We start from the raw sequence: 27,951 nt of genomic DNA on the forward strand, positions 1-27,951 counted from the left end.
ACATCTGCTGACTTATTTTGTGGGAGAGTCAGAAAAAAAGCTAAAAACATTTCACATCTTATTTATTCTGCGAAGACCGACCTTAAAACTCCGATGGACAAGTGAGGCAGTTTCCCTGAGGAAAGTTCCAGTTCACCTTTTCCTGCATTGTTGAGTTCACTGCAATGGCTGCTACGTGAAAGAGCTATGTTGTCTTAGAAATTGCACTGAAGAAAGGCAAACTGAGTTACACTTGGTATCATCAGGTATCTAGTGAGCGAACACTGGCAAGTTTTTTTTTTCCTGTGAGGTAGGTAAGTGCTGACAAGCAGAGGTTGTCACTGGGCAAGGGGTTGTTGACCATGCACCAGGACCCAGGGCCCTTCTGGAGGAGTAAGTTGGAGGAAGCCCCAATTTCCAAGATCCAAAGCAAGTGAATTTTGCAGGGGTGGCCCTAAGGGCCTGTAGTGGAAGGAAAGGGGGATCCCTGAGACGAAATCACCCGGGGTGGAGCCAGACCAAGGCGTGGCAGTGGTCTGTCCAAGGGTGGCGATTCTGGACACCAGGGCCTGTTCTTGACTTGGTCCTTCCAGAGGCCAACTTAGGTCTTGGGGAAGCACTTGTGTGTTGAACCTACAGAGCCTTAGATCAACCTGGTGTGAAACGGGGGGAGCCCATCAGCTGGACCCCATTGTGGCAGACTCAGACAGTGGCTCACCTGGGACACACCGTGGGTGGAGCTGGCAGTAGTGGCCAGGAGGGGGTTGCAGTGGGCTTCCCTGGGGCAGCTGAGAGGCCTCTAGGCAAGGAACAGAATGCCCAGATCAACCCCTGGGCATGAGTCCCCTGGGGATTGCTAGGGGAGGACCCAGGGAGAAGACTCTCAGGCTGAGATAGTGCTTAATCTATTTACTTAAAATGTGGAAGACGCATGACTGTATTTTGTTCACCAAGTCAGTTTGGTAGGATAACCTGATACTTATTTTTTTCCCTCTACAGAATGATAGTAACGAGATGATGGGCTCAAGGTGAAAGTGAGTGTCTAGGCCCAGCCCTCAGGTGATGTTCAGGAATGCGCCTGGTCAGGAAGGAGGCGCCTGCTCATGGCCACAGGTACTTGTTAAGGGCTGGTTCCTGGAGTCAGAAACTGTTCCTCCTGCCTTCCCACAGGGCAGCCCTCAGTCCAGTGGCAGGGGCAGCGCAACCCTGATGCTGTAGGCAATGCTCACTTGTGTCCCTTGGGTGAAAGCTGGTGGGAGCAAAGCCCTGCCACCCAGCCAAGTGCCGGTCCCGCTGGTGCTGTCAGTGTGTGGAGCAACAGGGGAGCCAGCCCGCTGCTTTGCCTGTGCCCTGGTGCCACCGACTTGCCCTCTCCTGACCCTGCTCTTTTGGCTTCCTCCGCCAAAATCAGTGACTCTCAACCCTGACTACGAGTTCAAACCACCTTCGGAGCTTTTGAACAAGACCCGTGCTGAGGCTGCAGGTACTGGTGTTTTTCAGCTGCTGGGTGGTGCGCATGTGCTGTCAGGGCTGAGACCGCAATAGGCCAGGTGAGGCAAGTAACCAGATTCTAGGACATGCAGCCACCCCAGGAAGGGTCTCCGCGACCAACACACGCCCTTGTTGGGCCTCTGGGTCAATCAACAATTGTCAGGTCTGTCTGGAGGAATCTAAAATGAAAGTGATCTTTCAATGTGCTTTACTGAGGGTTGACACGTTTTCCACTAAGAACAAGAATCAAAGCATTTGCAGTGACAGACAAAGGCTATGTTGTAAAGAGCCATGACCGGCAAGCCTCCGGTCTACGAAACTGCTTCGGGGAAGGCAGAGCTGTGCCTCCCCCAGGTCCTACTGCAGGACACTTGTTCAGTAAATGGAGGTATGTATTGATGGAAATCAAAGTGGTCAACACCAGCAAGCCAAGGACATCACAATGCAGACAGGCCCTGCAGGGCCAGCACAGCGCTCTTCCTTCTGATTAGGAAAGGGCCGTAAGGATCTGGAGCAGGAAAACATGTAGCATGAGAACCCTGGTAAGTTCCCACCCATCAGCTTCCTGGGTGTGGGAAAAGACCACCCTCCTCTCTAAGCTGGGACCATGAAGCTCTAAGAAGCAAGCCATGGGGCCCGCAAGAACCCAACCAAGCGTGGACACTGGCCGTCATATCTAGTTCAGTAGATGACGTGAACTATTTTAAACTGTGTGTGGCGTAATTTTGTTCCATCCCAGTACAGACTACGAAAACAGAGCCTCGGGAAGAGAAGGGCCTTTTCAACCACGTTCTGGGCAGTTTTCAGCTGCAAATTATAGAGGCAACCAGAGTGGCAGCTGGCAACGCACAACAGATGCTCCTTTTTTGGAAGGAGCAGTTTCTGTGGACCTGGGAAGGGGCTCCCATTGCTTCCTGCTCCTCACCGCAGCCGGCCGGCCACGGAGAACCTGGGCTTGCTCCCGGGCAGGATGCACTCTGTCCAGCCACACCCTCGGAGGACGGGCAGGGGCGAGGGTAGCTTCACCCCTCCTGTTAGCCCAGAGGAGGTAAGATTCGCTTGACCTGAGAGGTTTCCAGAAACTCCCCACCTGCTTCTATTGCAGAATAATCACCAGGCAATTGTCCCCAGGTAAGAGGCTTTCCTACACCCCCAAAAGCATACAAATTAAAGGAAAAAGGACATGAGGATGATTTATTTGGCAGTCAGATCTTAAGAGGGCAGCAGAACTAGCAAATGGCCAACCCTGAGCCCAAACGTGGGCAGTGGGTTTGCGTGTGCTGAATGCTGGCTATGCTGTGAGGCACCTTTGCGCCCACGGGCCTGGGCCCCAGCCTCTGTCCTCAGAGGTGGGGACTGCCTTCCCAACCTTCCCGTCTCCCTCCTTGGAACGTTTTAGCCTAGGCCGAAGCTGCAGCAAGTGCAGCAGCTTCATTCAGCACCTGACTGCCTGCCCCCACCTCCCCATGAGGCAGGCAACTCCTTAAATCCCTTTTTCATTCCTAAGGGAAAGCATAGGAATTTTCTTTGCGTTAAAAACAGAAAACAAAAAACCTCACCAGAATAGGCTCTGTTATTTCTTCTCTTCCTGACCCCTACCCCGATTCCTGACAGTGCCTTAACGTCCCAAACCGAGCCCTCCCCACACAGCAGGTGACCTGTCGCTCTCCTCTCAAAGGCTCTACTCCGAGGTCTCCCTACAAGGGTGAGGAGCAAGAGGAGTAAATAACTTAGTTACAATACCATTGAGAAGAAAAATAATACTGCTATTTTTAACATGATCCCCTGTATCTTTCAGGCTAGGTGGTGTTCCCGGCCATGGGCAATGTGCCCTTGTGCTGTGTCCTCCTCCTCCTCGGGCAGGGCAGAGCCCTTCTCCACACAGGCCCTGCACTCCCCCACCCTGGCTCCAGGGCCAAACTGCAGGGGCGTGTGCCCGCTCCCCCTGCCCAGCTGTGGTTTTAAAGCTACAGGACAATGTAAACTTTGTTTCCCTGGCCCAGCAAGGCTCCTCCTCCACTCTCAGGAATGTCAGCGGCTCCTTAGAGCCTCCTGTGCCACTGGTTGAGGCAGCCTCTCTCTCCAAGGGGCTTTAGGTCCTGGCCCGACGAGATGGAAGGATTCATCTCCAGAAGTCAGGGCCAGATGTGTGTGCTTAATGCGAGACACAGTACAGTTTTTGCCTTCACTCGGAGCTGGGGCACGGAGGCCCCCAACGGTAATACATCTCGGCGATGGCTTGGTTTCTGTCTAGCATTCACTGCTGCAATCCAGGCTGCAAGGCCAGCCACGCTGCCACAGCAGGCCGCTTCCGAAGAACCCCGTTCACGGCATTCCATGAGGCGTGCAGCACCTGCTGCTCTCCCACGAGGCGGGGGCACGACTAGAGGCGGTTGTCTCCATTGACCCGAGTCCTTCTTGGGGCCCTGGACAGAAGGGAAGAGTATCCTTACTGGCAGCTGGCCCTTGCAGCCCCATGGGATAATGGTCTGGCCCAAAGCCAGACAACTGTAACTTTTCAACCCAGGAGAAAGACACTGCAGTAGGCCCTAGCCACCGTCTTCTGGCTCTAGCACCCCTCCAGCGCCCTCACCTTCGTTCCCGACTGTCAAAATGGTCTGTGAGATGCTCCTGGGAGATGCGGAAGTCCTCAAATGGCTGCTGGTAGCGGGCTTCAAAGGAGCCTTCCCGGGCCCGGCCGTGAAACAGCTGGCCTGAGGCATCTGAGCCCCGCTCCCGCAGGGACGTACCACTGAAGGGACTGAGGTCACCGTTTTCCTGCTTCAACAAGGGCAGGTGCACAAGAGGGCAATGACTCCTCTGCACCTGGGCAGGCTGCTGCCTGGCTCTCCTCCCACCCTAGGCCGGCCACCCGGCTGCAGTTACCTTGGCAGGGAAAACGTCGATCTTGATAAGCAGGGAGGCCAACTCCAGGTCCTCACTGTAGTTGTTCTTCAAAGGCACCGCTCTGTATCCTGGGAGGGGGAAAGCCTGGCTCTCAGCCCAGCAAGGAGCTGAGCAAGGGGCCCAGCCAACCCTGGCAGCAAGATCAGGGGACGCTGTAGAAGGGTCCTCACCTGTCTTCAGGCCTTTTACTGGGAAAGTAGCCTGAGCCAGGAAATTCTGGTCACTAAACATGTCTTCCTCATATACCACGAAGCGCAGGAAGGCAAACTCAGGGTTACTGATCTGGAAGAGGAAGGGCTTGGCCGGCCACATGGGGTTAAGTCCATTGTCCACTGCAGAAGCAAGGGGAAAAGGCTTCAGGCCACCCTGGGAGGAGATGAGGTGACTGATGGGGAGGGGCTTTCCCTGCCCCTAGAGGATGACTGGGGAAGGCAGACTCACCCACAAACTCTGTCTTCTGCTTAGCGTTGTCATACTCAGCTCCAGCCACCTCAATCTCCACGAAAGGACACACAATGCCTCGGCCATTCTTCGGCAGATGCCGGGCCCCCAGCACCTGTGAGGCAGGCAAAGATGGGCCTGGGACTGTCCAAGTCCCCTACTGCCAAGGCTCAGGGAGCATCTGTGAAGTAGAGGCAGTGCACCCTCTACTGGGCCTCAAGGACACTGCCCATAAAGTCCTTACTGCAGCAGGGCCCTAGGCGGCCCAGAGCAGCTATTGTACATAGAAGTTTATTTGAAGAAACTTTAGCTTTAGCCAAAATTTTCACATGGTTTGCAATCCACTTCACATTAAATCCATGTCTAACATGGAAATCTTAAATTACTTCCCCTTAAGAAAAATAAAAACCTCCTCTTCTTGGAAGATGTCACCCCATGGTGTCTCCCTACTTCTTCAAGACTCTGCTCAACCCCACCCGTCCTGGCCCCACAGCACCGGGCTGGCCTTGGTCACAGCTTTTTACCAGGGGCGCGCTGGGGTGCTCAAGGATGGCTCCAAATGAGTGAGAGCTCGGGGTGGGGGGGGTGCTGGAAGGGGTGTGGGGGCTGCTGGTCACTCTCAAGCCTAGTTCCAGCTTGTTCCTGAGGACAGGCCTCTAGCTCACCACTGGTCCCGAGCTCCTGCCTATCTGCCACGCTGACCAGCCTATTCCTGCCAGGCAGTGGCCACTCACAGCTCGGCCCCACTGGACAGCCTGACTCCTTGGTACCAAGAACTGGCCACTATAGGCCCAGCTGCTTCTGCCTTATGCCACCTGGAGCCCAGCCCCAAAGGGGGGCCTGCAGCTGCCTTTCAACAGCAGAGGACAGTTATGTCTTCCTCAAGCTCCAAAGTGCAGCCCAGCTCCTGCGGCCCTTCCCCCGTATGAGACAGAGAAAGTGCTGCTCTGTCACACTCACCAGCCCCTGAGCCTTGACTCTTCAAACTCACGTTTGGTGAGCTCGGCAAAAACACACCCCAGCTGAGGAGCCCCTTTCCCACCCTGGAGCCCAGATGAACAGCACCCACCTCAATACAGATGGCACATGGCTCCAGCCCTCGGAGGCTGCTCTTGTCAAAGGGGTCAAAGGCCTCGTCGCGCATAGTGCCTGGCTGCAGCACGTAGCCACAGTGCCTGCCAGCCATGAAGAGGGCCTGGTTCATCTGCATAGGCTTGTCTGGAAGGGCCAGGTTACGGTGCATTCCAGCCCACCTGCCCCACAGAGCCCTCCCCGCCCTGCCCCACAGGGCACCTCCTCACCTGGGGTCTGGAAGTTGAGGGCCACGAGCTGACTGCCACAGATCCACATGGGCAAAGGATCGTAATTGGAGGAGTCCAGCCGCTGGCCCTTGGGGTAGATGCGGGAGAGCTGCAGCCGATTGTACTGGAGGAACTTCTTGCCTTTAGCCTTGTTCACGTATTTCTCAGCCTTGGTTTCCGGAAAGGATGACATGTCCCGGTAGCAGGCACGTTCTGTGCCAATCTCTGGGCCAGACAGGGAGAACACTTACAGAGACTGCCTCCCAGGCAGGACCAGGGGGCATGAAACACTCCCTTGGCACCCACCATGGAGGGTGCCCGCGCCACCGGGCCCCCGAGGCACATGCACACCCCACCTGGGCCCTGGCCCTTACTCTCTTCATCGAAGGGAACAGGCCGGCAGTAGACGACAAGCTCAGAGAGCTCCAGGGCGATCTTCTTCCTCCGTTCCATCATCTTCCCCTCGGTGAGCTGGTGACACACACAAGGCCCTGTAACACCAGGCTGGAGCCCTGCCGGGTTGTGCATGCCCACGCTGCAGGCGCTCTGGCCCCTTCCCCCTCCCCTGCACCTTCCAGATTCCACTGACAGTAAACCAGGGCCCCCGTGTCCTCAGCCTCCTCCTAGAATCATCCTTCCTCTTCTCTGTCACTGAGGAGATGGCTTGCCCTCCAACCCTCTTAGGGGGTGGAATTATCAACACCAATGTCCCCAGTGACCTCTTAGGGATCATGGGGTTGGCTACACTGCCCGATGATACCTTGTGATCATTCGTTACCCAGCCTCATCCCTGGGCAAAACTGCCCTAGGTTACCCGTGACTGCACTGGGGACGGGGCCCCTGGTTCAGTCTCCATCTGTGGCTTTAAGGATCATCCTCACTGCCTCAGCGCCCCCCACCCACACAAAACCACCTGCCCACCACACCGAATCTCAGCCAGCGGCCCACCAAGGACCCCTTCCCATCTTCTCCCTCCTGGAGGTCCACTTTCTACCCACGTTCTTCTCTCAGCAGCTCCTATATTCAGACTCCTCCTTCCCTCGCCAGCTTAGACCCCAGGATCCAGCCCTTCCCCACCTGGTCTGCCAGCACCTTCCCTTCCAGGCACACCCTGGCAGAGTCCTCAGCATGCCAGCCCTTCTCTGCTTGGCTTCCAGGTTCCTGTTTTCCAAAGCAGCCACAGACCCACCCGCCAAATGCACTCGGTGGAACAGCCGTCAAGCAGGAATTCCCTTACCCTGGAGAATACTTCTCTCTCTGTTCCCTCGGGCTCAGTGGAAGAGGCCTCCTGCCTCCAGAAAGCTGGTCCTTCCATCTAAGCTTGGGCTCCACCTCCCATGCCCTGCTCGCTCCTTCAGCTGTTCACGTAAGAGCCAGACGTGCTCTGCCTCATGGCCAGGCCCTACAGAGGCTGTGCCTTTACCACTCTAGACTCCCTGCTGCCCACAGCTGTCAACCCCAGCCATGCCACTGACACAGCTCAGTAGTGTCACCAGGGCTACTTGCTGCTGCTAAATCCAACAGGCACTTTCAGGTTTTTATAGTGCCTGTCCCTACCTCTGTAGCCCTCCACACAGCAGACTCTCCTCTTCCCCCAGCAGCCTCCAGCCTCTCTGGCCAGCCCTGCCTGAGCTCCCTTCCCCACCGATAGCCGCACACGTGATGCTTCCCAGCAGTCTGTCCCACACCCTCTTCCTACTCTATGTCACCTCGTCCCGCCTGCATCTCTGGGCCCCGTTCCTGCTTCCAGCCCAGGACTTCTGTTAGCTCTGGCCTTGTGTACCCAACTGCCCACTAAGCAGACTGACTTGGACGAGCCATGGTCTCTCAAACTCCACAGCTAAACACACCACACTGCTGTCTGTGTGTCTGTTTCTTCCAGACCCCCACCTAAGGCAGGGGCCACGGCCTGGGCGGCACAGGCAGTCAGCTGCCCCTCTGCTCCGAGGGGACTGGTGCGGGTAGCTGGAGGCCTCGGGGCTGCCCACACAACCCCCCACCAACACACTCCAGGCTCCAGCAGGTTCTAACCCTGGCATCTGCAGTCTGGGCCACTTCACGGATCTTTTTCACCCAGTCCTGCAGCTCCTCCTGGGAGTCGGCAGCAACATCCAGGGACCACTGGGGCACTGAGGCCATGCTGATGGAGAAGACGAAGAGCCGGTTGTTCTTGCCCTCGGGACGGATGGCTGGGAGGGGGAGAGACAACGGGAGCTGCAGACACACATCTCTGCCCTCCGCTCCACAGCCCAGGCACTGGCTCAGATGAGTCTATCTCATCCTGTTTCCTCCTCCCCACCTGAGAGTGGAGAAGGCTGCTCTGCAGGCCCACTGTAGAGAGGATGCTGCAACTCAGAAACGAGTCTGCTGGTCACGGTGGAGCCAGCGTTCCAGCCAGCTCTGCCTGACTCGCGCCTCTTCCTTGGGCCGTGTCCCCTTCCCCACCCCACCTCAAGCCTCTGTCACACCCCGTGGCCCAACCCATTAGGACAGTGGCTATCAGCCAGCCATCGGCATCTCTGCTGTCTGCCGATTCTGACTGGCTGCACAGTGCCGGGCACAGGGCAAGCATGCAGGGATCAAAGCTGGGGGTGACACAGGGGTGTCCACAGCATGGGGAGAGCTTGGAGTGAGGGCAGCCTTTGGGGTTCAGCCATCGCTTCCTCTCTAGGAGCAGGAGAGACACACGAAGGAGAGCCTCACTCTAAGCAACAGTGGGCGAGAGAAAGGGATGGGTGCTCACCAATCTGACAAGCCGGCACATCCAAGACCCCCCGCAGCAAGTCCCCCAAGGGGCTGTTCTCGTCCAAGTGCTGTGGGAAGCAAGGACCATGGATGGTCAGCATGGCTACTGCATACGTGCGTGAGGGGACGTCCGTGTGCCCGTGACAATACATCTTGTGGGTGTACCCATGACTGCCGAATGTGGCACGGGTATGCTGGAGACCATGAGCATGGCCACACGAGGTGTGACTGGCCCGTTTGACGGCCCGTGTCTGTGTACACACAGGCGTGCCTGGGACCGTGTGTGATGGGCACGCGCAGAGGAGACTGGGCTGGGAATCCCGTCCCACCCACGTGGCTCTGGTCTCACCTCCCTCTCAGGCTCCAGCGCCACTGGGCTGACCATCTCTTCCACGTAGTTTGATGGGAACCACAGCTGCTTCTTCCCTCCGTAGTCCCCTCGCCACCTGCGGGAGCCACAGAGTGCTGAGCCCCAGCAGCCACCTCCAACTCCCACGAGGAGCCCCCACAACTGAGCCAGGCACTGCTGTGCACACATGGGACCAACACTCCTCTCGGTGCCAGCCCACCGGGGCCCAGGACGCCCGACTCCCCACACCACAGGCTCTCTGGGACCAGGCTCACCAGCCTCCCTCCTGCTTCTCCACGTTCTGGATGATAGCACTCTTGGTAAAGGTCAGCTCGTCGTCTCTCTGGGCCTTGTAGTCAAAGAGGGCTTTGACGGCACACTGCAGAAGTGAGAGGCACTGGTTACAGCAGAGAGGACTCCCTGCCACTCCTGACCTGGGGCCTCACGTGTACACACACATGTGCTTGGGTTTCCCCGTGGGAGATGCCACTGCCCTGCACAGACGCTATGAGACGCATACGATCAGGGTGAGGTAGAATCTCCGCCAGGGAAGCTCCCCAAGATCCAGGCGGAACCTTGCAAACTCTGCCCTGCGCCCCAGGGAAAACCGTGAATCTGCTCCCAGGAGTCAGAGCTGGCAGGCCAGGAAAGCAGCGTCTTGTTGCCCTGAGCACCTTCCCGGAACCTGCAAGCCTACAGGCATGGCTGGGACCCTGTCATTCCTCACGTGGGAAGTGCAAAGAGGAAACTTCTCCCAGGTCCCCTGCTCCTGAGGGGAGGGGGTGAGGAAGAGGGCACAGGCTCCTCCACCTCAGAGAAAAAGGCAGAAAGAGGAAGATCCTGCATGACAGATCTAGATGAGGCCAGGCAGTGAGTGGCCAATGTGCTCCCACCGCCTGCCCTGCTGCTGCCCAGGGAGGAAACAGAGACCACCCTTGGGGAACAGTCTGGAAGGGTCAGTGCTGACCCAAGGGACAGGGGCTAGGGAGTGGGTTGGCCCTGGGAGACCTGCGGTTGCTCCCCACACACAATCTCTCACAACCTCTTGGGCCTCGGAAAACCACAACCACCACTTCTCCACAAAGACCACAGAAATGTGAGCCCCAAGCAGCTGGGGACCCTCCCCGGCTTCCTGTGCCAGACGCCTGAAATGTACCTTGAAAGTCGGCATAGGGTTCGCCTCTACGTAGAAGCCAGGGTTGCGTCCCTCATACAGGGCCCCGTAGTCGGGCTCCTGGAAACAGGACACCATGGGTTATTTCACGCTCCACAGCCCAGAGGTGCAAAGCAGTTGCTGGACCCCACGTACCCTTCCTCACTGGCCGCCAAGTCTGCCCACGTCGCTGACACCTGACGTCCACTGGGGTCCCCCAACCTCAATGGGGATGGCCTTAGGGGCCTGGTCTCACCCCCTCTCCTTTCTCCACATTCTTACCCTTGAGGCCCACTCCACAATTCTGAAATCTCTCTCCCAGTTCCTGAATGCCCAAACCTCCACTGCTTCTGAGACACGTGGAGCTGGGCCCCACAGGCTCCCCACGTTCAGTGCTGTCGTTTAGTGGCTCATCGGTTCGCTAAGCCCGAGGTCGGGAAGCACCTCCCCACCCCCCAGCACACTGCTGCCTCCCTCTCCTCCACCTGAGCCCCAGGCCCTGGCGGACAACAGGCTACACGTGTCCACTGAGGGTAAGAGTCTCTCAACTGATCTCCCATCCTAGACTCCTTCCTTCTGTCCAAGCCCACGGACGGCCCTCATCACCCCCGTGCCGTCGGTCCTGCCTTCTTCCCTCACTAGTCTCACCTCCTGTGGTTTCGCCCTCACACCAGGCACCAGAGCAATCTCCATGACCACATCTGTACAGCCTGCTCTCCTCTGCCCTGGGACAGAGTCCAGGCCAAGCCCAGCTACATAAGCCTCCAGCACGTGTGCGCCGGTCCTTGTGGGGTTCTCTGGAACCTCCTCACCCCACACTTGGGGTCACGGGGATCCCTCTGCTTGCATGCCTTTCCCCATCCTTGCAGACACAGCTCAGATGTCACCCCTTCAGGACACCCTTCTGCTACCCACACCGTAGCTCCCAGCTGGGCTCAGGAGCCCTCATAAGAGCTCCTTCAACACCCGCCATGCACCCCCAGATTATGCAGTGAATGTCTGATTCTGGGCCTCTCCTGACTCCCCCGCCACGGCCCCTCCACCACAGCCCCCTCACAGCTGTGCCAATCTTCTCCAGCGCCTCCTCGTTGATGGGATAGCGCAGCTTCATCTTTCGGTACAGCGGATGCTTCTCGTAGTAGCTAATGAGGTCAACAAGGCTGTCAAACTCCGAGTTCCCCAGCATCACAGTCTGGCCCTCCTGCTGGACGCGGCAGTGCTTGATCTTGCCCTCAGCCCTTCAGAAGGAAAGGACAGTCACACAGGATCAGCGCAGCCCAGTCCCAGGTGAGGCACCACACCCCAGGGCCACATTCCTCACCGGAAAGAGATGGCGTATGAGTTAGGTTCATTCCGTTTCCGCACCAGAAAGGCCCCATCCCGGGGGACACGCATCAGCATGTGCTCGGCTTGTGCTCTGGTCAGGCTTGCATGGTACCACCTGAGGACAGGCAGAGTCAGGCCCTCGCCAGCACCACCCCCATGGCCACCCTGCCCATGCCCCGTCCCTTCCCTCACTCTTTGCTCTCGTGGGCGTTGGTCTGTGGGACAGGCTCTGAAAGGCGCATCTCAAACTCGTTGCAGCGCAGGGGCACCTGCTGGTAGTGCGTGATGAGGTCGTAGAGGGAGTCAAAGACGAGGTTGTCCGTCAAGAAGAACTTGGGGGTCCCAGCATCCTGCCGGGAGTGGATGCGGCAGTGCTGGACCTTCCCGTTCCGCCTGGGGGAAGACAGGTGAGGGGAGGCTGTGAGGAACAGGCCAGGGCCTCGAGCACCATCTTCCACCCCAAGCGAGGCATCGAGCCTCACAGAGGGAGGCCAGCGTCCCCAGGAGCTCAGGCTGGGACAGTCCTGCAGGAGGGCAGGAGGGCTTCACACTAACCAGAGAGGTGTGTGTGTGTAGATGGAATTATGTTCCATGTAAGAACAAGAGGAACAAAAGGCCCAAATGTTAACTGGTTATCTCTGGGTGGTGCTGTGTCTATGTACACACGTGGACCGAGCGTGTGCATCGGCACTGGGAGTGGTTACCAGAAAGAGAGCGTGTAGTCGCCCACGAAGGTCTCACTCTCTCGCACCAGGAAGGAGCCGTCGGGGGCCCCGGTCTCGATGCAGTACTCGGTGAGCAGGCGCTCAGCTATGTGCCGCCCATCCCGCCCCGCCCCAAGCTTCCCGTGGAACCACTTCTCGTTGGAGTGCAGCTCTGTGCTGCTGCTGACCTGTGAGGGGGGACGGCAACAGTGAAGACATTCAGTGCCTCTGACCCCAGCCCTGACCTGGCCCAGCCCCCAGCCTGGGCTGTGCCCTCACCTCCTTGGGCTCCTCCTCATCCTCGTTGCCCTGGTCACTGCTGGTCTCCTCAGAGTAGTAGATCTTGCTGCTGGTCAGGACAAAGTAGTGGGGATACCATTCCTGGAACAGACCGAAGGAGGGCCCGTGAGCTGGGGTCCTCTCAGTGACTGGCCCCACCATGCCCAGCCCGGCCTGGGCCTCACGTGGTTCACAGGGTCCTCCAGGTAGAGGATGCCATTCTTGATGGAGTTGCTAATGTCGTTCTCAGAGTACATCACGGACGTAGGCACCTCCTCGTAGGCACTGCCCTCAGCCAGCTTCTTGTGCTGCGGGGAGCAGGCCAGGATATGGCAATGCCAGCCCCAGGCCCAGCCCCACTTCCTCACCCTGGCCTGGACCAGCAGTGGAGCTGCGGCCTGGAAGCGGCACTGAGAAGTGAGGCCCCGCAAGCCCCCACCCCTACCTTGATGAGGATCTTCCTCTTGAGCTGGTTGGGTGAGGGCAGCCCATCAGCGGCGATGTCCACGGGCTTGGTGAGGAGCATGTCCCCAAGCACCTTCTTGAAGTACTGGGCCATGTTCCTCTGCTGGGCAATGCTGCAGTGGTCCTCGATGGACAGGATGACGGGGTACCTGCAGGGTAGGGGACAAGCACAATGACACAGACCTTGTAATTCTGCAGGGTCACAGAGTGAAGTGTTGGGAGCCAATGACCTAAGGACACTTTGTCTATAAACACTGTCCCAGAGAGGAGGCAGGCCATGGCCACTGGCAGGGTGGAGGGGCTTTGTGCTACAGGGGCAGTGGCAGCTGCTGTGGAAGGGAGTCCCCAGAGTTGGTGCAACCATGGAGGCTGCCCAGCAGTGCAAGAGAGAGATTCCACATCAAAGAGGTCAGAGTGATGAGAAGACGACTCCAAATTCAGCTAGGAAAGGGCCCCTGGGGCTCTCTTCAGTGAGGTAAGAGAGACTAGTGACCACAGAAATTAAGGAGCAGGATACTGGGGATGCAGACAACTCTCTGGGCTGTGAAGGGAAAGGAGTTGGCAGGATACTGGCCTAAGGAGACCAGGGCTAAAGAGATGTTTCCTGAAGATGAGAAGAGTGTGAATGCTGAGTGTGTTCTCCAGGCTAAAGCACCCAGGAAGAGGGTGGGCCAAGGACGCAGAAGAGAGGAGGAGAGGCCAAGACAGATATGAAAAGCAAGGAAGTAGGGACAGGGCACTTGACGGGTCCCTCTGCCTTCTGTCCTAGGTGGGAGAGAGCTAGAGCCAAGTTAACCCTGGGGTCCTCCACCCCCACTCACTCTGAGGCCACAAAGGCATGCTCCTTGATGGTGTGCAGGACGTCTGAGAACTTGATCTTGGTGGTGAGGGTGTGTCCATGGTAAATGACCGGCATCCCATCCGGGCCATCCCAGCAGTCCACTGGGGAGCAGCATCGCCACAGTCAAGCGGGCAGGCCCCCCACCTCCCTCCCCCAGCCCTGGCCCCCACGCACACTCAATGCAGCGACAGCCCATCCGCAGGCAGCGAGCGTAGGCTTCTAGGGAGGACTCACTGGAGAACTGGTCCCCAGTCAGGTACCTGGATAGGTAAGGAGAGGCAGGTGGTCAGATGGGCCCTCCGCTCTCCTGAGAAGGGGCTGGGTGGGGCTGCGGGAGCCACACTCACGTGTTGTGCGAGGAGGAGATCCAGTAGTGGGACAGAGGGTTGTTCATGGTGTCCGGGCACACCGCATCCAGCTGGGTATTCCACACACTGTTCTCTTTGGAGAACAGGAAGGTGACAAACTGTCCAGGAACAAATGTGGAAGGGAAGAGAAAATGAGCCCCTGCCCTGACCCACCCAGTATAGGGGGTGGGGGCAAAAGACAGGGTGCCAAGTCTCAGCTGGGGTGGCCAAGGTGGACAGTAGGTAGGAATGAGGTGGTCTCCCGAAGGAGAGTCTAACTCCTGGGGCCCAGGGGAGGTTCTGGTCGCCCCCACCCATTCTCTGCCAGGAGGGGAAGGTGGGCTTGCCTCATCCAGAAAGAAGTATGGTTCTTCAATCTCTCGCAAGGGGTCTCGGAGAAAGCTGAGCATGAACTCTTGCACCTGGAGGCGGTCTACAGCCCATAGCTCCTGATGGGGTGGAAAGGGTGGGGCATAGGAGAAGCCTCCAGTTAGTGCTGAGCCCTGCCCCAGCCTGACACCCTGGCCCAGGCCCAGTCCAGCCATACCCCCTGGTAGTCGAGGAGGAACTGCTGGAACTCAGGAAGGGACACTCGGCAAAGCTCTGGCCGCTCCCCAGCCCTGCAGGGAGAGAAGGTAAGTGCCTGGCAGCCAGCTGGCTAGCACGGTTGACAGACAGCAAGGGGCCCCTTGAAAGGCAGAGCCCAACTCCCAGCCAGCAGAGCTGCCAGAATGGGCCAGCATGGCTCACCGCTCCCACTGCCTCCCACCTGGATTGGGAATCACCCAGGGGAGACATAAAGGGTGGCCCAGGGGAGAACCCCACCTCCCAGCTCCAAACCAAACCTCAGGGCACTGGCTTCCAAGAAGGGGAGGTCCATCTGCAGGAAACAGAACCTGGTCAGGGTAAGAGCCCCGGGGAGGCGACGTGGGAAAGGGGCTCTCAGGAAGAGAGGTTGGGGCAGCAGATGGGGTAGGCCTCGAGAGGAGAAACGCCGGAGAGATGGTACCCAAAAGCCCCCAAGCAGGGCAGCAGGGCTGAGGCGGGCAGGGCTGGGGTGGACGGAGGAACGGGGCAAGGGCCAGGGGAGGGCAGGTGGCCATGCACCGTCTTCTGGGCGCTGTACATGAGGCTGCGGTACAGCTGAGCAAACTGCCCATAGGTGATGTCCCCGCTGCGCTGCTCCAGGTCCTGCACAGAACAGAGCAGGGCCACCGCTCAGACACCACCCCCACACCCCCGCCCACAAGGGGCTCTTGGCCTTCCCTTCCCCAGCCTGCTGATGGCCCTGGATGGCCCTTACCGTCAGCCGCTCTCGGAGGAAGCGCATGTTGGGGACCCGGTAGTTGACCTGGGATAGCATGTTCTTCAGGTCCTTGGCTGATATACTGAGAAAACAGAGACATCCCCAGTGGCCTCATCCAGCTTCTCATGACCTCTAACCTATGGGCAGAGCCCACCTGGGGCCGGACAGGTAAACAACACTATTTGGCGAACCCAGAGTCCTGAGAGCAAGACTAGATCAGACCATGGGGTGATCAAGCGAAGTCCCTTCCTTCCCCTGGGCCTCAGTTTCCTCAGCTGAACAAAGAAAAGCCCATGATTCTGGCAAGGAAGGAGTGACCAGGCTCAGTAAAGCAGGTCAGGCATGGGAGGAAGGAAGACTCCTGTCCAGGCCTCCCCTCCCCCAGCACTGCTCAGGACTATGCCGAGGACTCTCCAAGGTGGATTCGGCCCATCCAGGACAGAGGGCAGGGCTCACTCACAAAGTCCCCATGATGGGCAGCTTAGCAGTGAGTTCCCCACCTGCTGCCCGCTGGGATGCTGGGAGTCTGGTCCTCAGAACCTGCTGCCCCTCTGCCCCTGGCCCTGTCAGCACCCAGTGCAAGGGGTGGGGAGGCAGGGGGATGGGCGTGCCCAGCCAGATACGCCTGCCGGTTACTGGGCATCTCCTGGGGCAGGACAGGGTGCTGGCTCCAGGAAAAGACTCAGAGAACAAGTATGCCTGCGCTGCAGGGGTGCCCTGCCCAGGATGCGGGGCTAGGGGACATTGCTGGACCTGGCAACAGGAAGGGTGGGATGGGAGAAAGGAGGCTTTCTCTCCTGGAAGGTGGCATCAGGGAGGGAGGTGTGGCAGCACCTCCTCCTCCAGCCCCAATAGCTGGCAAGGGGCATCAAAATTCCCCGAGGGGCTCCACCCTGCACTGAGTGGTCAAGCTGCCCAGCAAGCGCCCCTCTGCGCAGGTGCCGTCTCCCCTGGCTCTCAACATCCAGGAGGCAGGTGCTGTCGGCGTCCTAGTTTTTCCTGTGTCACCAACCTTTTCTCCTGCGTACTTTTTCCCACTGGCATGTGAGCAGCCTGCTAAGTCTCGCCCCTGCTTACCTCTCCACTGCCACCCCCTCCCTCCGTCCCTCCATGGCAAACTCCTCGCAAAAGTCCTGCTTGCTCCCTTCACCTCTCAAGCCCTCACCACTGTGCCGACACTGCTCTTCCCTCCATGTTGCTGAATCCAGGGTCCACTCTGTTTTCACCATTCCCTTCTTCCCAGGCTGCCAGAACTCGACACTCTCTGGGCTTTCCTCTCACCTCACAGGCTGCCACTCACCCCCGATCCCTGATATGGGAGTGGCCTGGGATCAGCCACTGGAGCTCTTCCCTTTTCGTGCTACACTTGCCCCCTGGGTGCTCTCACCCAGCCCCGTGGCTTTCAGTGTCACCTGTATGGTCCTGAGTTAGCACCTCCAGGCCCAACTTCTCCCCTAAACTCATTCTGCCCACCTGCCTACTCAACACCTCTACCTCAACAGCTGGCAGAAACTTACCACACCCCAAACCAAACCCCTGAGCTTCCCCCAAATGGGCTCCTCCCCAGTCTTCCCATCTTAATCAGCAGCAACTCCATTTGGCAGTTGCTCAAGCCAAAGAGTGCACTGTTATCCTCGACTCCTCTCTGTCATACCCCAAGATCAATCTGTTAGGAAATACTTTTTGGCTCTATCTTTGAAATACAATATAGCCAAAATCCAGCTACTTCCTACATTACCATCTTGATCCCGGTCCTTTCATCTTCTACTTAGAGTGCTGAGGCAACTCCTAACTGAACTCTCCACAGAGCGGCCAGAGTGACCCTGAGCAACTCTAAGTGGATCATGTCACTCCTCCCGTCAGAACCCTTCTACGGCTTCCCATCTCTCTCAGGACAATCAAAGGGCCTCACAGTGGTGCAGCACCCACATGATCTGGTCTTTGCTCCCCCCTTCCCAGGCCTCAAAGCCGTGAGCTTCAAGACACTCCTCATATGCTGCAGGCCACCTTGATCCTCGCCTCCAGTACACCCAGAGCCAGTTCTGCACATCCAGTCTCTCTGCCCACAGTGGCAGGGCACACGGCACACTGTCGCTGGCCTCTCACCAGCTTGCACCAAGGCCAGAGGGCTTTCGGCAGAAAGCAACCTGTACCAGAGCTGCTTGCCTACTCCACAGCCCCGGCTCAGGTAGGTCCCCAGGGTCCTCTGGCTCTCCAGACAGCTGCTCAGAGGCCTGGCTACTGTTCTGGCTGCGCCCACCTACCCTGCCGGGCTAGAGCCGCAGCTCAGCACTTACCGATCCTCACGATTCCGGTCCACTGAGTAGAACTGCTTCCGGAGCCACCTAGAGAGAGCAGCCTGAGGTGAGGGCCGTTTCCCCAACGAGGGCTAGGCCTGGGGAGATCACCAGGCAGTGTCTGGGCGCACCAAGGCCACCAAGGCCGGCCATCCGTGCTCCTGGTGCCTAATGCCTCAGCCCTGACCCAATCAGGGGTGGTCCTTACCGCTCAATCTGCAGGGGTGTGGCTGCCTGCAATGTGTCCTCCATTAGCCAAGATAAGCCCTTGATCCACATGTTCACCTCATCCTCAGATGTGGCTGTGAGCAAGAGGTGAACAGCTGAGCTGAAGGCACGTACCTTCCGCTGGGCCAGGGGCCAGCGGGCATTCCCCTCAACTACCCCTACCTCCTCCAGCCCCTGGACCCCCACCTTGCAGGCTCAGGGTCTTCAGGCGGAATTCCATCCCATAGAGGATGACAAAGCAGTGTGACTGGTCTGGCCGGAAAGCAGGGTCCTCTTGATAGCGATCAAAGTCCCGTGAGGTCTTCCCTGGGCGGATCTCCTTGATTTCACGAATATCAACTAGGAAGGTAGTAAAAAGGTCAAGGTCAGGCTGGGGTCTCCCAGAATCAGCAGGGAAAGTGGGGCAGCCTGGCTTCCCTACTCATTCCATTCTCCCTCAGGGAGGGACCACGAAGAGAGATACCCCCCTCCAGGGGCAGAGCCAAGACCACTCAGTCACAGTGGATGATAAAAGAGCTGGGCTGAGTCTAACGAGAGACGAATGCTAAGGGCTGAGAGGGCAATCTGGGGACAGGGAGCTCTGTGTGGTGTCCCTTCCCCATCTTTGTTCTCTTGCTGATAATACAAGCTGGACACTTTGACCTGGAAAACAGCTGGACTCCAGAAGGAGAAATGCAGACCCAAGGCTGTTCATGAGGACCACTGCCTGACACAAAGTACACACAAAGCAAATCATAAAGTCCCAGGCGCAGGGCTGGGGCTGGGTAGGTCAACACGGGCCTCAGTATCCCTGGGATGAAGTAGGCTCAGGCCCAGAGAACCGGTTCGTCCCTGAAATGCCCTGCCCGCTAAAGACATCCCCACACAAGTCTCAGGGGGAGGCCTAATCCTCTAGAGGCAGCAGTTGTCCAAGTGCTGCAGCCATCTTGGGCCTAGCCCACTGTTGGCTTGAGACCACTTCCTTATCTTAGCTATCAAAGGGCCCCTGCACACTCCCCTGGCCCCCACATGGCACAGCCAGGGACATACACAGGCCTGAATGGCAGATGACCTCCCTCAGCCACTAACTTGAGAGATGCTGAGTGACTCACTGTACTTCTCACAGTCTCAGTTTCACCACCTACAAAGCAAAGGGCTTGACTGGGTTCTCTAGAAGGCAGGGTGGTGAAAAAAACAAGCACAAGCTCTGGGGTGAGACTGCCTGGTGTAGAATCTTAGCTCCACCTCATATGAGCTGTGTGATCTCAGCAGAGTGACAGCCACTCTGCCCCACTGCTTCATTTGTGAAGAAAAGTAACAGTGTCAGGAAGATGTCGGTAAGATCAAAAGCTGTAACAGCCAAAAGCACCCAGCATCATCCGTGGCACATGGAAGGGGCTCATCCGGTGCCGAGTCCTCTGCTCCCTCACCAAGGTTTGCTCAGGCACACGGGCTCGCACGGACAGGTCGCGAGGGCACTCTCCAGTACACGGAAGGCCTTCCTGGCCAGAGAGCCCAGGGGGAAGAAGCTTGGCTTGGCCCACAGAAATGACTCTTTGAGGACTCCCTTGGTTCTGGTGCCTCCTACAATGCTCTAAACCCAGACTGGCCTAGAACATTTGGAACCAGGGCAGTGCCAGCACTCTGCCCGGCCAGCCCCTATCCTAGGAGGCCTCCCGGCCCAAACTGCACACCGACCTGGCTGGCATGTCCTAAGGGGCACAGCTCCCCCAGGCACACTCTCTTCCTGTCCTGCACCTCTGGCCACAGCCACAGCAATCCCCATCTATCCACCCGGAACAATGGGCACTGCTTCTGGCCCTAACCCCAGATGCCCTGACACAATATTACTGATTCCACCTGGGCCTGACTTCTGTCCCCTGGCAAATCCCTCTGGCTTGTCCCCTAGCCAAGAGTCCTGACGTTCCTGCTGGCTGCTCTGCCCTCCAGGTCTCACCAATTGGCCATCTTTCCTGAATCTTCTGAATGTTCATAAAGCATTGTTCTGACCCCTTAGACCCTTTCAATCCCTTCCCAAGGCTGCCCACTGCCAGCCTCATGAGAACATGCTCCTGTGCCGCCTGCAAGGCTCTTCTAGATGGGGCTCCATGCTTTGCCTCCCCATCTTTTGCCCTCCCGTCCTCTATCCCTTCCAAACTAAGCCCAACCCAGGGCAAGAACAGCTAGTGCTTCCTGTCCCCATCTCACCCTGATCCCTAGCCGGGAATGTCCACCTCCAGGCTCCAATCTCTCCTGTCACAGGCCCAACTGAGAAGCTCCTTCCCGCAGTAATCCTACTCCTGCTGCCTCGTGCAACTCTGCATACATACATTCCTCATCTCCCTGGCCAGGCAGGGCACCTTCAGTGCTTGCTGAATGACTAAATGTACAGATGAAAACAGCAGGCACACAGGTAGGACAAGGGGCAACAAAATGGGGATGGAATAAAAATGAAGAGTTACACTCAGGCAGAGACAGAGTGGGGAGAACTGGGTCACAGAGACCCAGCTTGAGAACAGAGCGCTTCCAAGGACGGAAGAAGAGCTTCCACCAGGGGAAATGCCCAGATCAGAAACTGCAGAACAACCACAAACTCTGCCCTTTCAAACAGAAACTAGCATGCTCTTCCGGTGCAGAGCTGCTGTCATCCCCCTCCCACACCTTCTTGCAAAGGTGAGCATGTACACACATACGCGCAGGCGAGCACACACCCACACAACGCATATACTGCCAACGGGCCCTAAGTGAGCTTCCAACCTGCTCTGTGCTCCTGGGCCCATTTCCACTGAGGCCACTCTGAAGGTAGAACAGGCACCTGTCCAAGACAGGGACTAGGTAAGGCACAGAGTAGGTCAAGGCTAAGCCTCCAACTCTTCCAAGTTCCTACTTTTTGTACTTCTTCCCATAAGGAGGTACCAGCCTGGCCCTGATGCCCCTCAATCGCATAAAGCCAAGAGCAGCCTGGAAAGGCCCTGGGAGCAGGGTGAGATGCTCTACTAGGTTCTTGAAAGCCATATCCTGTGCCACCTCCCAACCTTGCCCCCCTTCCCCAATCCTCCCGCCTCCCAGAACAAATACAGTGAGGTCCCCTTTCCCGAGAGAGCCAGGACTGGTCCCTGGGAACTGTCATCATCACGAAGAGGAGACTCCCTGGATAGGCACAGCCTCTGCTCTGATGTGGGACAGGGGGAGGCTGGGCCTGCCCAGCACAGTCTGGGTGAGACCTGCCCTGGGTCAGGAAGGGAGACATTCCCAGAACCTGGGAGCGTGGGGAGAAGACGACTACTTAGAGTAGGAAAGTCGTTACCTGTACCCGGAGACCTATGACACAGCTTTCCTCCCCTACTCAGAACCATGAGAAAACAACGTTCAGGAGAACACTGAGAAAAAGACAAGACGAGGGTTCTGAGAGGCCCTCACTATGCAGAAGATGGGGGAGTGAGGAGGAGGGACTCTCTGAGGACAAGGGCGGGATCCCACAACTAGGGAGCCCATGACCAGGCAGCGTGATGTGTAGCACAAGGACAAAGGCCCAATCCCAGGCTCACCCCGACCTGAGGGGGCACAGCCCAGCCAGCCCAGCCCATCAGGAGCTTCAGCACGCTCATTCCTCCAAGGAACGGGCTCCCGGGCCCAGGGCGAAGGCTACCTAGGCTTCGAATGGCCTGGGTATTGCCATTCCACACGTAGCTGTGCCAGACACTGACAAGATATGCTGCTTGGGGCAGTGAGGGGACCCCAGTCCCTTACATTTAATCACCCACAAACTGTCATGAAAAAGAGAGACCCAGCCCTTCCTGAGGGGCTTTGAAGTAATGAGAGATCTGTGCCATGGACTGCATCGCATGCCAGCTCCGAGGGCTGAGAATGCCCTCATGGGCCAGGCTGCCAGGTGCTCCAAGCAGCGTCCTGGGGGCCCTGCTCTGCTCCCCACCCTTGGTGCAGATCTGCCGCCTCCTACTCCTTCAGAAAGCCTTCCCTGATTATCCCCTTCCTGAAGGCTGCCAGGCCTGGGGAGAATTAGTTTCTCTTAATTACATGCTCTTAAGTTCTGGCTGTGATGTCCTAGTAGTCCCTCACTCTTTCAGCCTCAGTTTCCCCACTATTCTTACCTCACACAGTTGCTGTGAGGGCCCTGTGGTTCCAGTGAGAAAGCCCACCTGCTTGTGTGCCCAGTACCATTGACATGGGGCCTACCAAAGCTGGCAGCAGGGGAGACAAAAGCGGCCACCTGCCAGGGCTCCCCTAGAGGCAAACCCAAACCTAGGAGAGCTAAAGCTGGGCCACAAGGAAAATAATCCAAGCAGCTATTTCCCCAGCTCAAAAAGAGGTCTTGCAGGGATGGGAGCACCGTGTGGGGAGGAGTGTGACTCCTGGAGCACCGTGTGGGGAGGATTGGGACTCTCAGGGTCTCGTGTTCAGATCAGCATATACACACATGCTCTGAATCAGAGGCTGCGTCCTGAGCCTGCAGCACCCAGCCTATCCCAGCTGCAGCACCTCACCTGCACCCCCACCTCACACAGTGGGGTATGAGAATCGGAGACCAAAAGATCTGAAATCACAAAGGCCAAGTTACAAATCCTGGCTCCAAGCATATAGCTAAGGCCTCAACAAGTCTGCTGTCCTCTCTGGTTCATTATAGATAAAATGAAGGCTTTAGTGGGAGGAGACCCACCACAGACTCTTCACGTGCAGACACATTACTACACAAAGATACCCACGTAGGAAAGTCAGCCTTGACCTGTCCTACCACCCTGAACCTCAGACTGGTTTGTGTTTTGGTTTTCTGGCAGAAGGAAATGTGCTTGCTGCCTGGCACCTGGCGCCAGCTCTAACCGTTGAGGCAGAATGCCTCAAGACTGAATTTGTAAAATCAAAGCTTGCGTGACCAAGCTGGGGAGGTGGGGAAGGGCAATGTTCCTTTTCCATCCCTTCCCTCTTCTCCCCTCCCTTCTCAGCCCAGGGACAGACTCCTGGCCTGAGACCACAGAAACTAGAGACCGGCAGTTACTCAGAACAGAGCATCTGGGCCATGCAGGCCTGGAGAGCACCTGCCTTTTGGACATGCCAGTAACGGCAGCTGCTTTCCCTTTAAAAGCCTGTTTCCTCATCTGAGCTACAGAACTGGGAAGCTCTCAGGGCCGGCTGAGAACCTGTCTCTGCAGGACAGTAGGCCCCCACCTCTGGGACAGCACCCAATCTACTAGGTGGGGAGAGGAGAGGGTGCTGTCAAGGGGACAAGCTAAACAGCCAGCCAGCCTGGAGCCTGGGAAAGGGGGAGAAGACAATGACCACAGAGGACCCATCTGTGTACTTGGCTCCTTTGCAGGTAGGGCTGTTTCCTGTCGCTCCCCACCCCCTCCCAGATATCAGGCCAAACCACAGGCCTGCCACCAGCTCTCCTGTCTGGCCACTGCGGGGATGTGCATAAGGGCAGTGTTCCAGGACAGCAAGAATCCTAGGAAAGACAAAGGAAATAGCAAAGGTAGGGCACTAGGCCTTTTTCAGGGCTCCCCAGAGCACAGTCAGTGACAACCAGCCAATCTGAGGGACAGAAACACGGCAGGCCCTGGGAGGGGGACAGGGAGCCAAACCATCAAATCCAAGACCCTAAATTTGTCCCAGACTTCTTAGTTGGAATCCATGTGGTAGTATCCGCTGCCCTCAACAAAGCCACTTCCAAACAACCCTACAGAAAGAGGTCCCCCAAATTTACTGGCCTGCTAACCACCCATCAGGGTGTGGAGAAGTACTGTGAGTAAAAGCATTGGCAAGGTGGGCAGTAGGCACGGCCCCGTCTCCTTTCATTTTCTTCATAGGCAAAATGGGACCCCACTCCCAGCACCTCTTTCATTGGGCTGCGCTGAGATGCCAATGAGGTAAGAGATATAAAAGTGATCTTCTCAGAAAGGGACAAGAGGACACACTGAAAATTAAACTCTAAAATGAAGAAGTTATGGCCAAGAAGACCGTAACAACAAAAAAATCAGATGGAAATGGCACACATCCCAAATTTCTGGACATGAACCATGCTTTCACAGAAGTATTTCTTAATAGAGGGCTTTCCCTTTATAAAGTGCGTAAGTTAATTGACGTAAATGACAACAGAAACTATCCATTTAAAAATACATGTAGTGGGCCGGGCACGGTGGCTCTCCCCTGTAATCCTAGCATTCTGGGAGGTAAAGGTGGGAGGTTCTCTTGAGGTCAAGAGTTCAGGACCAGCCTGAGCAAGAGCGAGACTCTGTCTCTAACTAAAAATACAAAAAATTAGCTGGGTGTGGTGGTGCATGCCTGCAGTCCCAAATACTCGGGAGGCTGATTCGGGAGGATTGCTTGAGCCCCAAGTTTGAGGTTGCAGTAAGCTACGAAGATGCCACTGTACTCTAGCCAAGGTGACAGAGTGAAACTCTATCTCAAAAAAAAAAAAAATCACATGTAGTAAACAAAATTGTCACTTAAAAAAATTACAATTCAGGTTAAATATGAAAGGTCTCTTTAAAATCTAAAGAGCTTGAAACAGGTAAGTGAACAGTACCTGGATGGGTCCCTTCCCCTCTGGGGGTTTTCACTACCCCTACCTGTGGGCTGTGGACCCCAGAGCCCCTCCAGGCCTGTGTGCCCCACCCTGCAGAGGGTCCTGGAGGAAGGTGGGCAAAGCCCAGCCCTCTTCAAAAGGGTCGAAGTCCACTCAACAGACCCCAGCCCAGTCTCCTTGAGCTCTTCCCCCGTTGGCCTATGCACATGCCACTCCCACCTTCTCACTTAAGTCAGCACTAAGCCCAGTTCAGTGGTACACTAGGTGCCCCCTCCTCTCCTGTGAGTCACCACTTGTCACACCTGCTGGTGCTTCCTGGTGTCTAGGCCACTGGCCTGTCAGCTCCTCTAAAAAGAAATCACATTTGACTCTTCCCTCCATTCCCCACCAGTCCAACACAAACCCAGGTCCTGGGGAGGCCTCAAAATGTTTAGAGTGCTTAAGAGCAGGAGCAAACACGTGGGAGTTAGACTCCTGAGCTAATTATCTAACAGAGGCAGCAAAGACCACAGACGCTCCAAGATGGTATCAGGGATGGCTTCCTAGAAGAGGTGGTGCAGTGGGGCCACAGAAGCTGAAGAGCTACAAGAAATACATAAATGCAGCGGTCAGTGGGGTGACAATAGGGATGGAAAAAAGACCAGGCACAACTGAAGGTGGGGGGGTGAGATATGGCCCCCTGAGGGCCAGTGCAGTCTGGTAACACTGGGAGGTTCACAAAGGTTCCTGCAGCCAGTGGGAACCGTGGGATGCTAATGCAGCTCTGAGAAAAGCAGAACAGTAAGAGGCAGGGCCCCCTGAGCACCCACGCCCTGCCAGGCCCTAAGCCAAGACTACCAGGAGATTCAGGAGAGTGAGTCCCAGGGGTAAGGAGAGGTATGTGCATTCTCCCCGAAAAGATTTCTCATCAATTACCCTCTCCACGCACAGCCTGCTACAAACAGAGGGACTCCTCCCAGTCCCCCAACTCCCCTCATCACCCTCCAAAGAAACTACACAGCCAGGGCCTAGGAGAGTGTTAACAGAGCTAAGTCTTCTCCCCCAGAGGATGCTGAGGGACGGACAAAGGAAGCAATTGCCATCTGGCCCACTTCTGGCCCCAGACCTTGGCCACCACCCTCCAGGTTCCTGCATAGATCCCTGAGGGGCAAGGCAGGCACCGCACTGCAGATCCTCTTTCGCAGGGAGCCAGAGGCACAGGGACTCCGCACCAGTCTGGAACAGTCAACTCTGACCTGAACACAGGATGGCCAGCAGTTCCCAAGCTGGCTGGGAGAGTTCCCCTCTTCCCTCCCATTCTCCTCTCTGTCCTGAGGCTATAACATTCCCCCTTCTACCTCCCAAAAGAATCATCTGAACCTGATGGGGAGGTTTCTCTGAGCACATCCCAGCTCCCACCTGAGGAAGGCAAAAGTGGAGGGGTGGGCAGTTATGTATCTTCGTTTTACAGACTAGGATCTGGGCTCAGGGACTTTCAGAGTCACAGGGTCACACGGCAAAGGGAAAGCAATGGTGGGGATTCCGCTCCTTCCCATTCCTGTGCAGCAGCTGCCTTCAGACCAGACCAGCAGTGGGACACAGGACCAGCGCCCCTCCCCAGGTCACAGAGAGGGAAAAACCATGGAGTCCAGGGGAGAAGAGCGGCAGGGCCCGACTCAGCATCTGACCCCTCTCCCACCGTGGTGAACAGGAAGCGGCCATTCAGACAGCTGGATGGAGGTCTGTGGGATGCCCCTACATGGGACCCTGCACTGCTACAAGCTAATTGCTGTAAGTCACCGATAGACGGGATCCACCCCAATTCACGAATCACCTAGAGTCTAGATTCTCAACAAATCTGTTCTTTGGGGCAACGAGAAAATGGAGAGTCCAAAGGGTCTCATCAGGGTCATGTGGCGATTCACGGCAGAACCAGGGCCCTCTGCACTGTCCCCACAGCAGCCACTATCCCTGGTATTGGGTACACAGAGAAAAGTAGGGCAGCCACAGTGAGCCCTGACACCGTCCAGGCAGGGAGCCCTCTTCCCTAGGACGCTAGGCTAATCCTGCCCATTTCGGAGGTGAACAGCACGCCTAGGCCCCACCCAGAGGACGCAAAGCTGGAAGAGTACGCAGCAGACATCTATTAGGTTTATTCATTTTACTCTGTCACCTGATCAAACATTTATTAGGCATCTACCTACTCCATGTCAGGCCCTGGGTTGGGTCCTAGGGAAACAAATCAATAAGGCATTTGAATTCCTGCCCTTGAGAAAACCCCTGCTTGATGGAGGAAACAGATGGGGAAGCAGATAACTATGAGGTCATACAAAGAGTGGAACAACAGGGAGACGTCTGTGGTGCTGAGAGTGTGCAGAGAGAGCCGTGGATGCTTCACGGAAGGCAGGTCTGGAGGGCTGACCTGCACACGTTGGGCAGAGAGGGCCACAGAAGCCAAAGCCATTGATGCAAGGGAGTCTAGTGTGTTCTGTGTATCATTAATGAGAAGGGAGGGAAGGTGGGCCTGTACCAGTCTTGACTGCCACAGCAAGGGAAAGCAGCCACAGGGAAAGGTGGCTTTCCCCAACTTTTTGGCCTGAGCCCAGATGACTCCCCAGGCAGCCCACGGATCAGCTATGGTCAGGAGTCCAGTGTGGTCTGCTGCCTCCCCTGCAGGCTGATCTGCCCATGTTCTTTCTAGATGGCCTGTGTCTGCCAGGCTCCTGGCTACAGGAGGGAGGCTGGAGGCCCACCAAGGCCATGTCTCAGGGATATCCACAATCTCAAAGGCACACATAAAACGCCCCCCATAATGTATGCAGCCACTTGGAGAACTGGAATACTGGACATAAATCACTTCTCTGTGGTCCTCCTTCCTGACTCCCTCAGTAATTAACATGGTTGATCACACCCTGCCTCTTGCTTGAAACTCTGCCCTTGATTTCTCCCGCACAACCTCACCTGGTTTTCCTGCTTGTGAGCTATGGGCCTATCCCCATTAACCACTGGCCTTCGTCAAGGCTCAGGCTAAGGTCCTCTCCTCTTCTGATGTTGTCTTCTCCCTCATCAATGTCAGCCATGCCTGCAGCTTTTATTACCCCTCTATGCACAGGTAATTCACGAACACGTGTGTAGCCTAGTCCTCTCAGGCCTCAGACACCTCAATCCAGCTGCCTATGAGCTACCCCACTATTCATCTCAAACACTGCCTTCTCTCACCAAAACCCAGGCCTCTTGCCGGACCCCCTGGGTCAGCTAAGAGCATCATCACTCAAACAGGCGCACAAACTATA

General features: G+C 56.8%; 1 protein-coding gene across 2 annotated transcripts in view; it reads right to left on the reverse strand.

Annotated features, from left to right (window-relative positions):
* Positions 1–205: 205 nt before the first annotated feature.
* PLCG1 (phospholipase C gamma 1) overlaps positions 206–27,951 on the reverse strand; it is a 40,593-nt gene continuing 12,847 nt past the window's right edge. The window contains exons 3-33 of one of the 2 annotated variants that reach the window (XM_069496434.1): positions 18,346–18,498; positions 18,140–18,233; positions 17,932–17,979; positions 15,632–15,716; positions 15,436–15,519; positions 15,174–15,208; positions 14,876–14,948; positions 14,676–14,777; positions 14,329–14,447; positions 14,156–14,241; positions 13,962–14,082; positions 13,121–13,289; positions 12,861–12,983; positions 12,676–12,777; positions 12,397–12,584; positions 11,885–12,085; positions 11,688–11,807; positions 11,424–11,604; positions 10,370–10,447; positions 9,489–9,592; positions 9,214–9,310; positions 8,863–8,932; positions 8,151–8,308; positions 6,494–6,590; positions 6,120–6,344; positions 5,888–6,036; positions 4,819–4,933; positions 4,548–4,709; positions 4,357–4,445; positions 4,064–4,248; positions 206–3,896 (exon numbers count right to left, since the gene is read on the reverse strand). In XM_069496434.1, the coding sequence (XP_069352535.1) occupies positions 3,854–3,896; positions 4,064–4,248; positions 4,357–4,445; positions 4,548–4,709; positions 4,819–4,933; positions 5,888–6,036; positions 6,120–6,344; positions 6,494–6,590; positions 8,151–8,308; positions 8,863–8,932; positions 9,214–9,310; positions 9,489–9,592; positions 10,370–10,447; positions 11,424–11,604; positions 11,688–11,807; positions 11,885–12,085; positions 12,397–12,584; positions 12,676–12,777; positions 12,861–12,983; positions 13,121–13,289; positions 13,962–14,082; positions 14,156–14,241; positions 14,329–14,447; positions 14,676–14,777; positions 14,876–14,948; positions 15,174–15,208; positions 15,436–15,519; positions 15,632–15,716; positions 17,932–17,979; positions 18,140–18,233; positions 18,346–18,498 (3,656 nt within the window). In that variant the 3' untranslated portion in view covers positions 206–3,853. Of the gene's footprint in view, positions 3,897–4,063; positions 4,252–4,356; positions 4,446–4,547; positions 4,710–4,818; positions 4,934–5,887; positions 6,037–6,119; positions 6,345–6,493; positions 6,591–8,150; positions 8,309–8,862; positions 8,933–9,213; positions 9,311–9,488; positions 9,593–10,369; positions 10,448–11,423; positions 11,605–11,687; positions 11,808–11,884; positions 12,086–12,396; positions 12,585–12,675; positions 12,778–12,860; positions 12,984–13,120; positions 13,290–13,961; positions 14,083–14,155; positions 14,242–14,328; positions 14,448–14,675; positions 14,778–14,875; positions 14,949–15,173; positions 15,209–15,435; positions 15,520–15,631; positions 15,717–17,931; positions 17,980–18,139; positions 18,234–18,345; positions 18,499–27,951 lie in introns of both variants that reach the window. The other variant, XM_069496433.1, reaches the window with a different exon arrangement.

The sequence above is a fragment of the Eulemur rufifrons genome, chromosome 20 (assembly GCF_041146395.1).
Source record: "Eulemur rufifrons isolate Redbay chromosome 20, OSU_ERuf_1, whole genome shotgun sequence".
Lineage (NCBI taxonomy): Eukaryota > Metazoa > Chordata > Mammalia > Primates > Lemuridae > Eulemur > Eulemur rufifrons.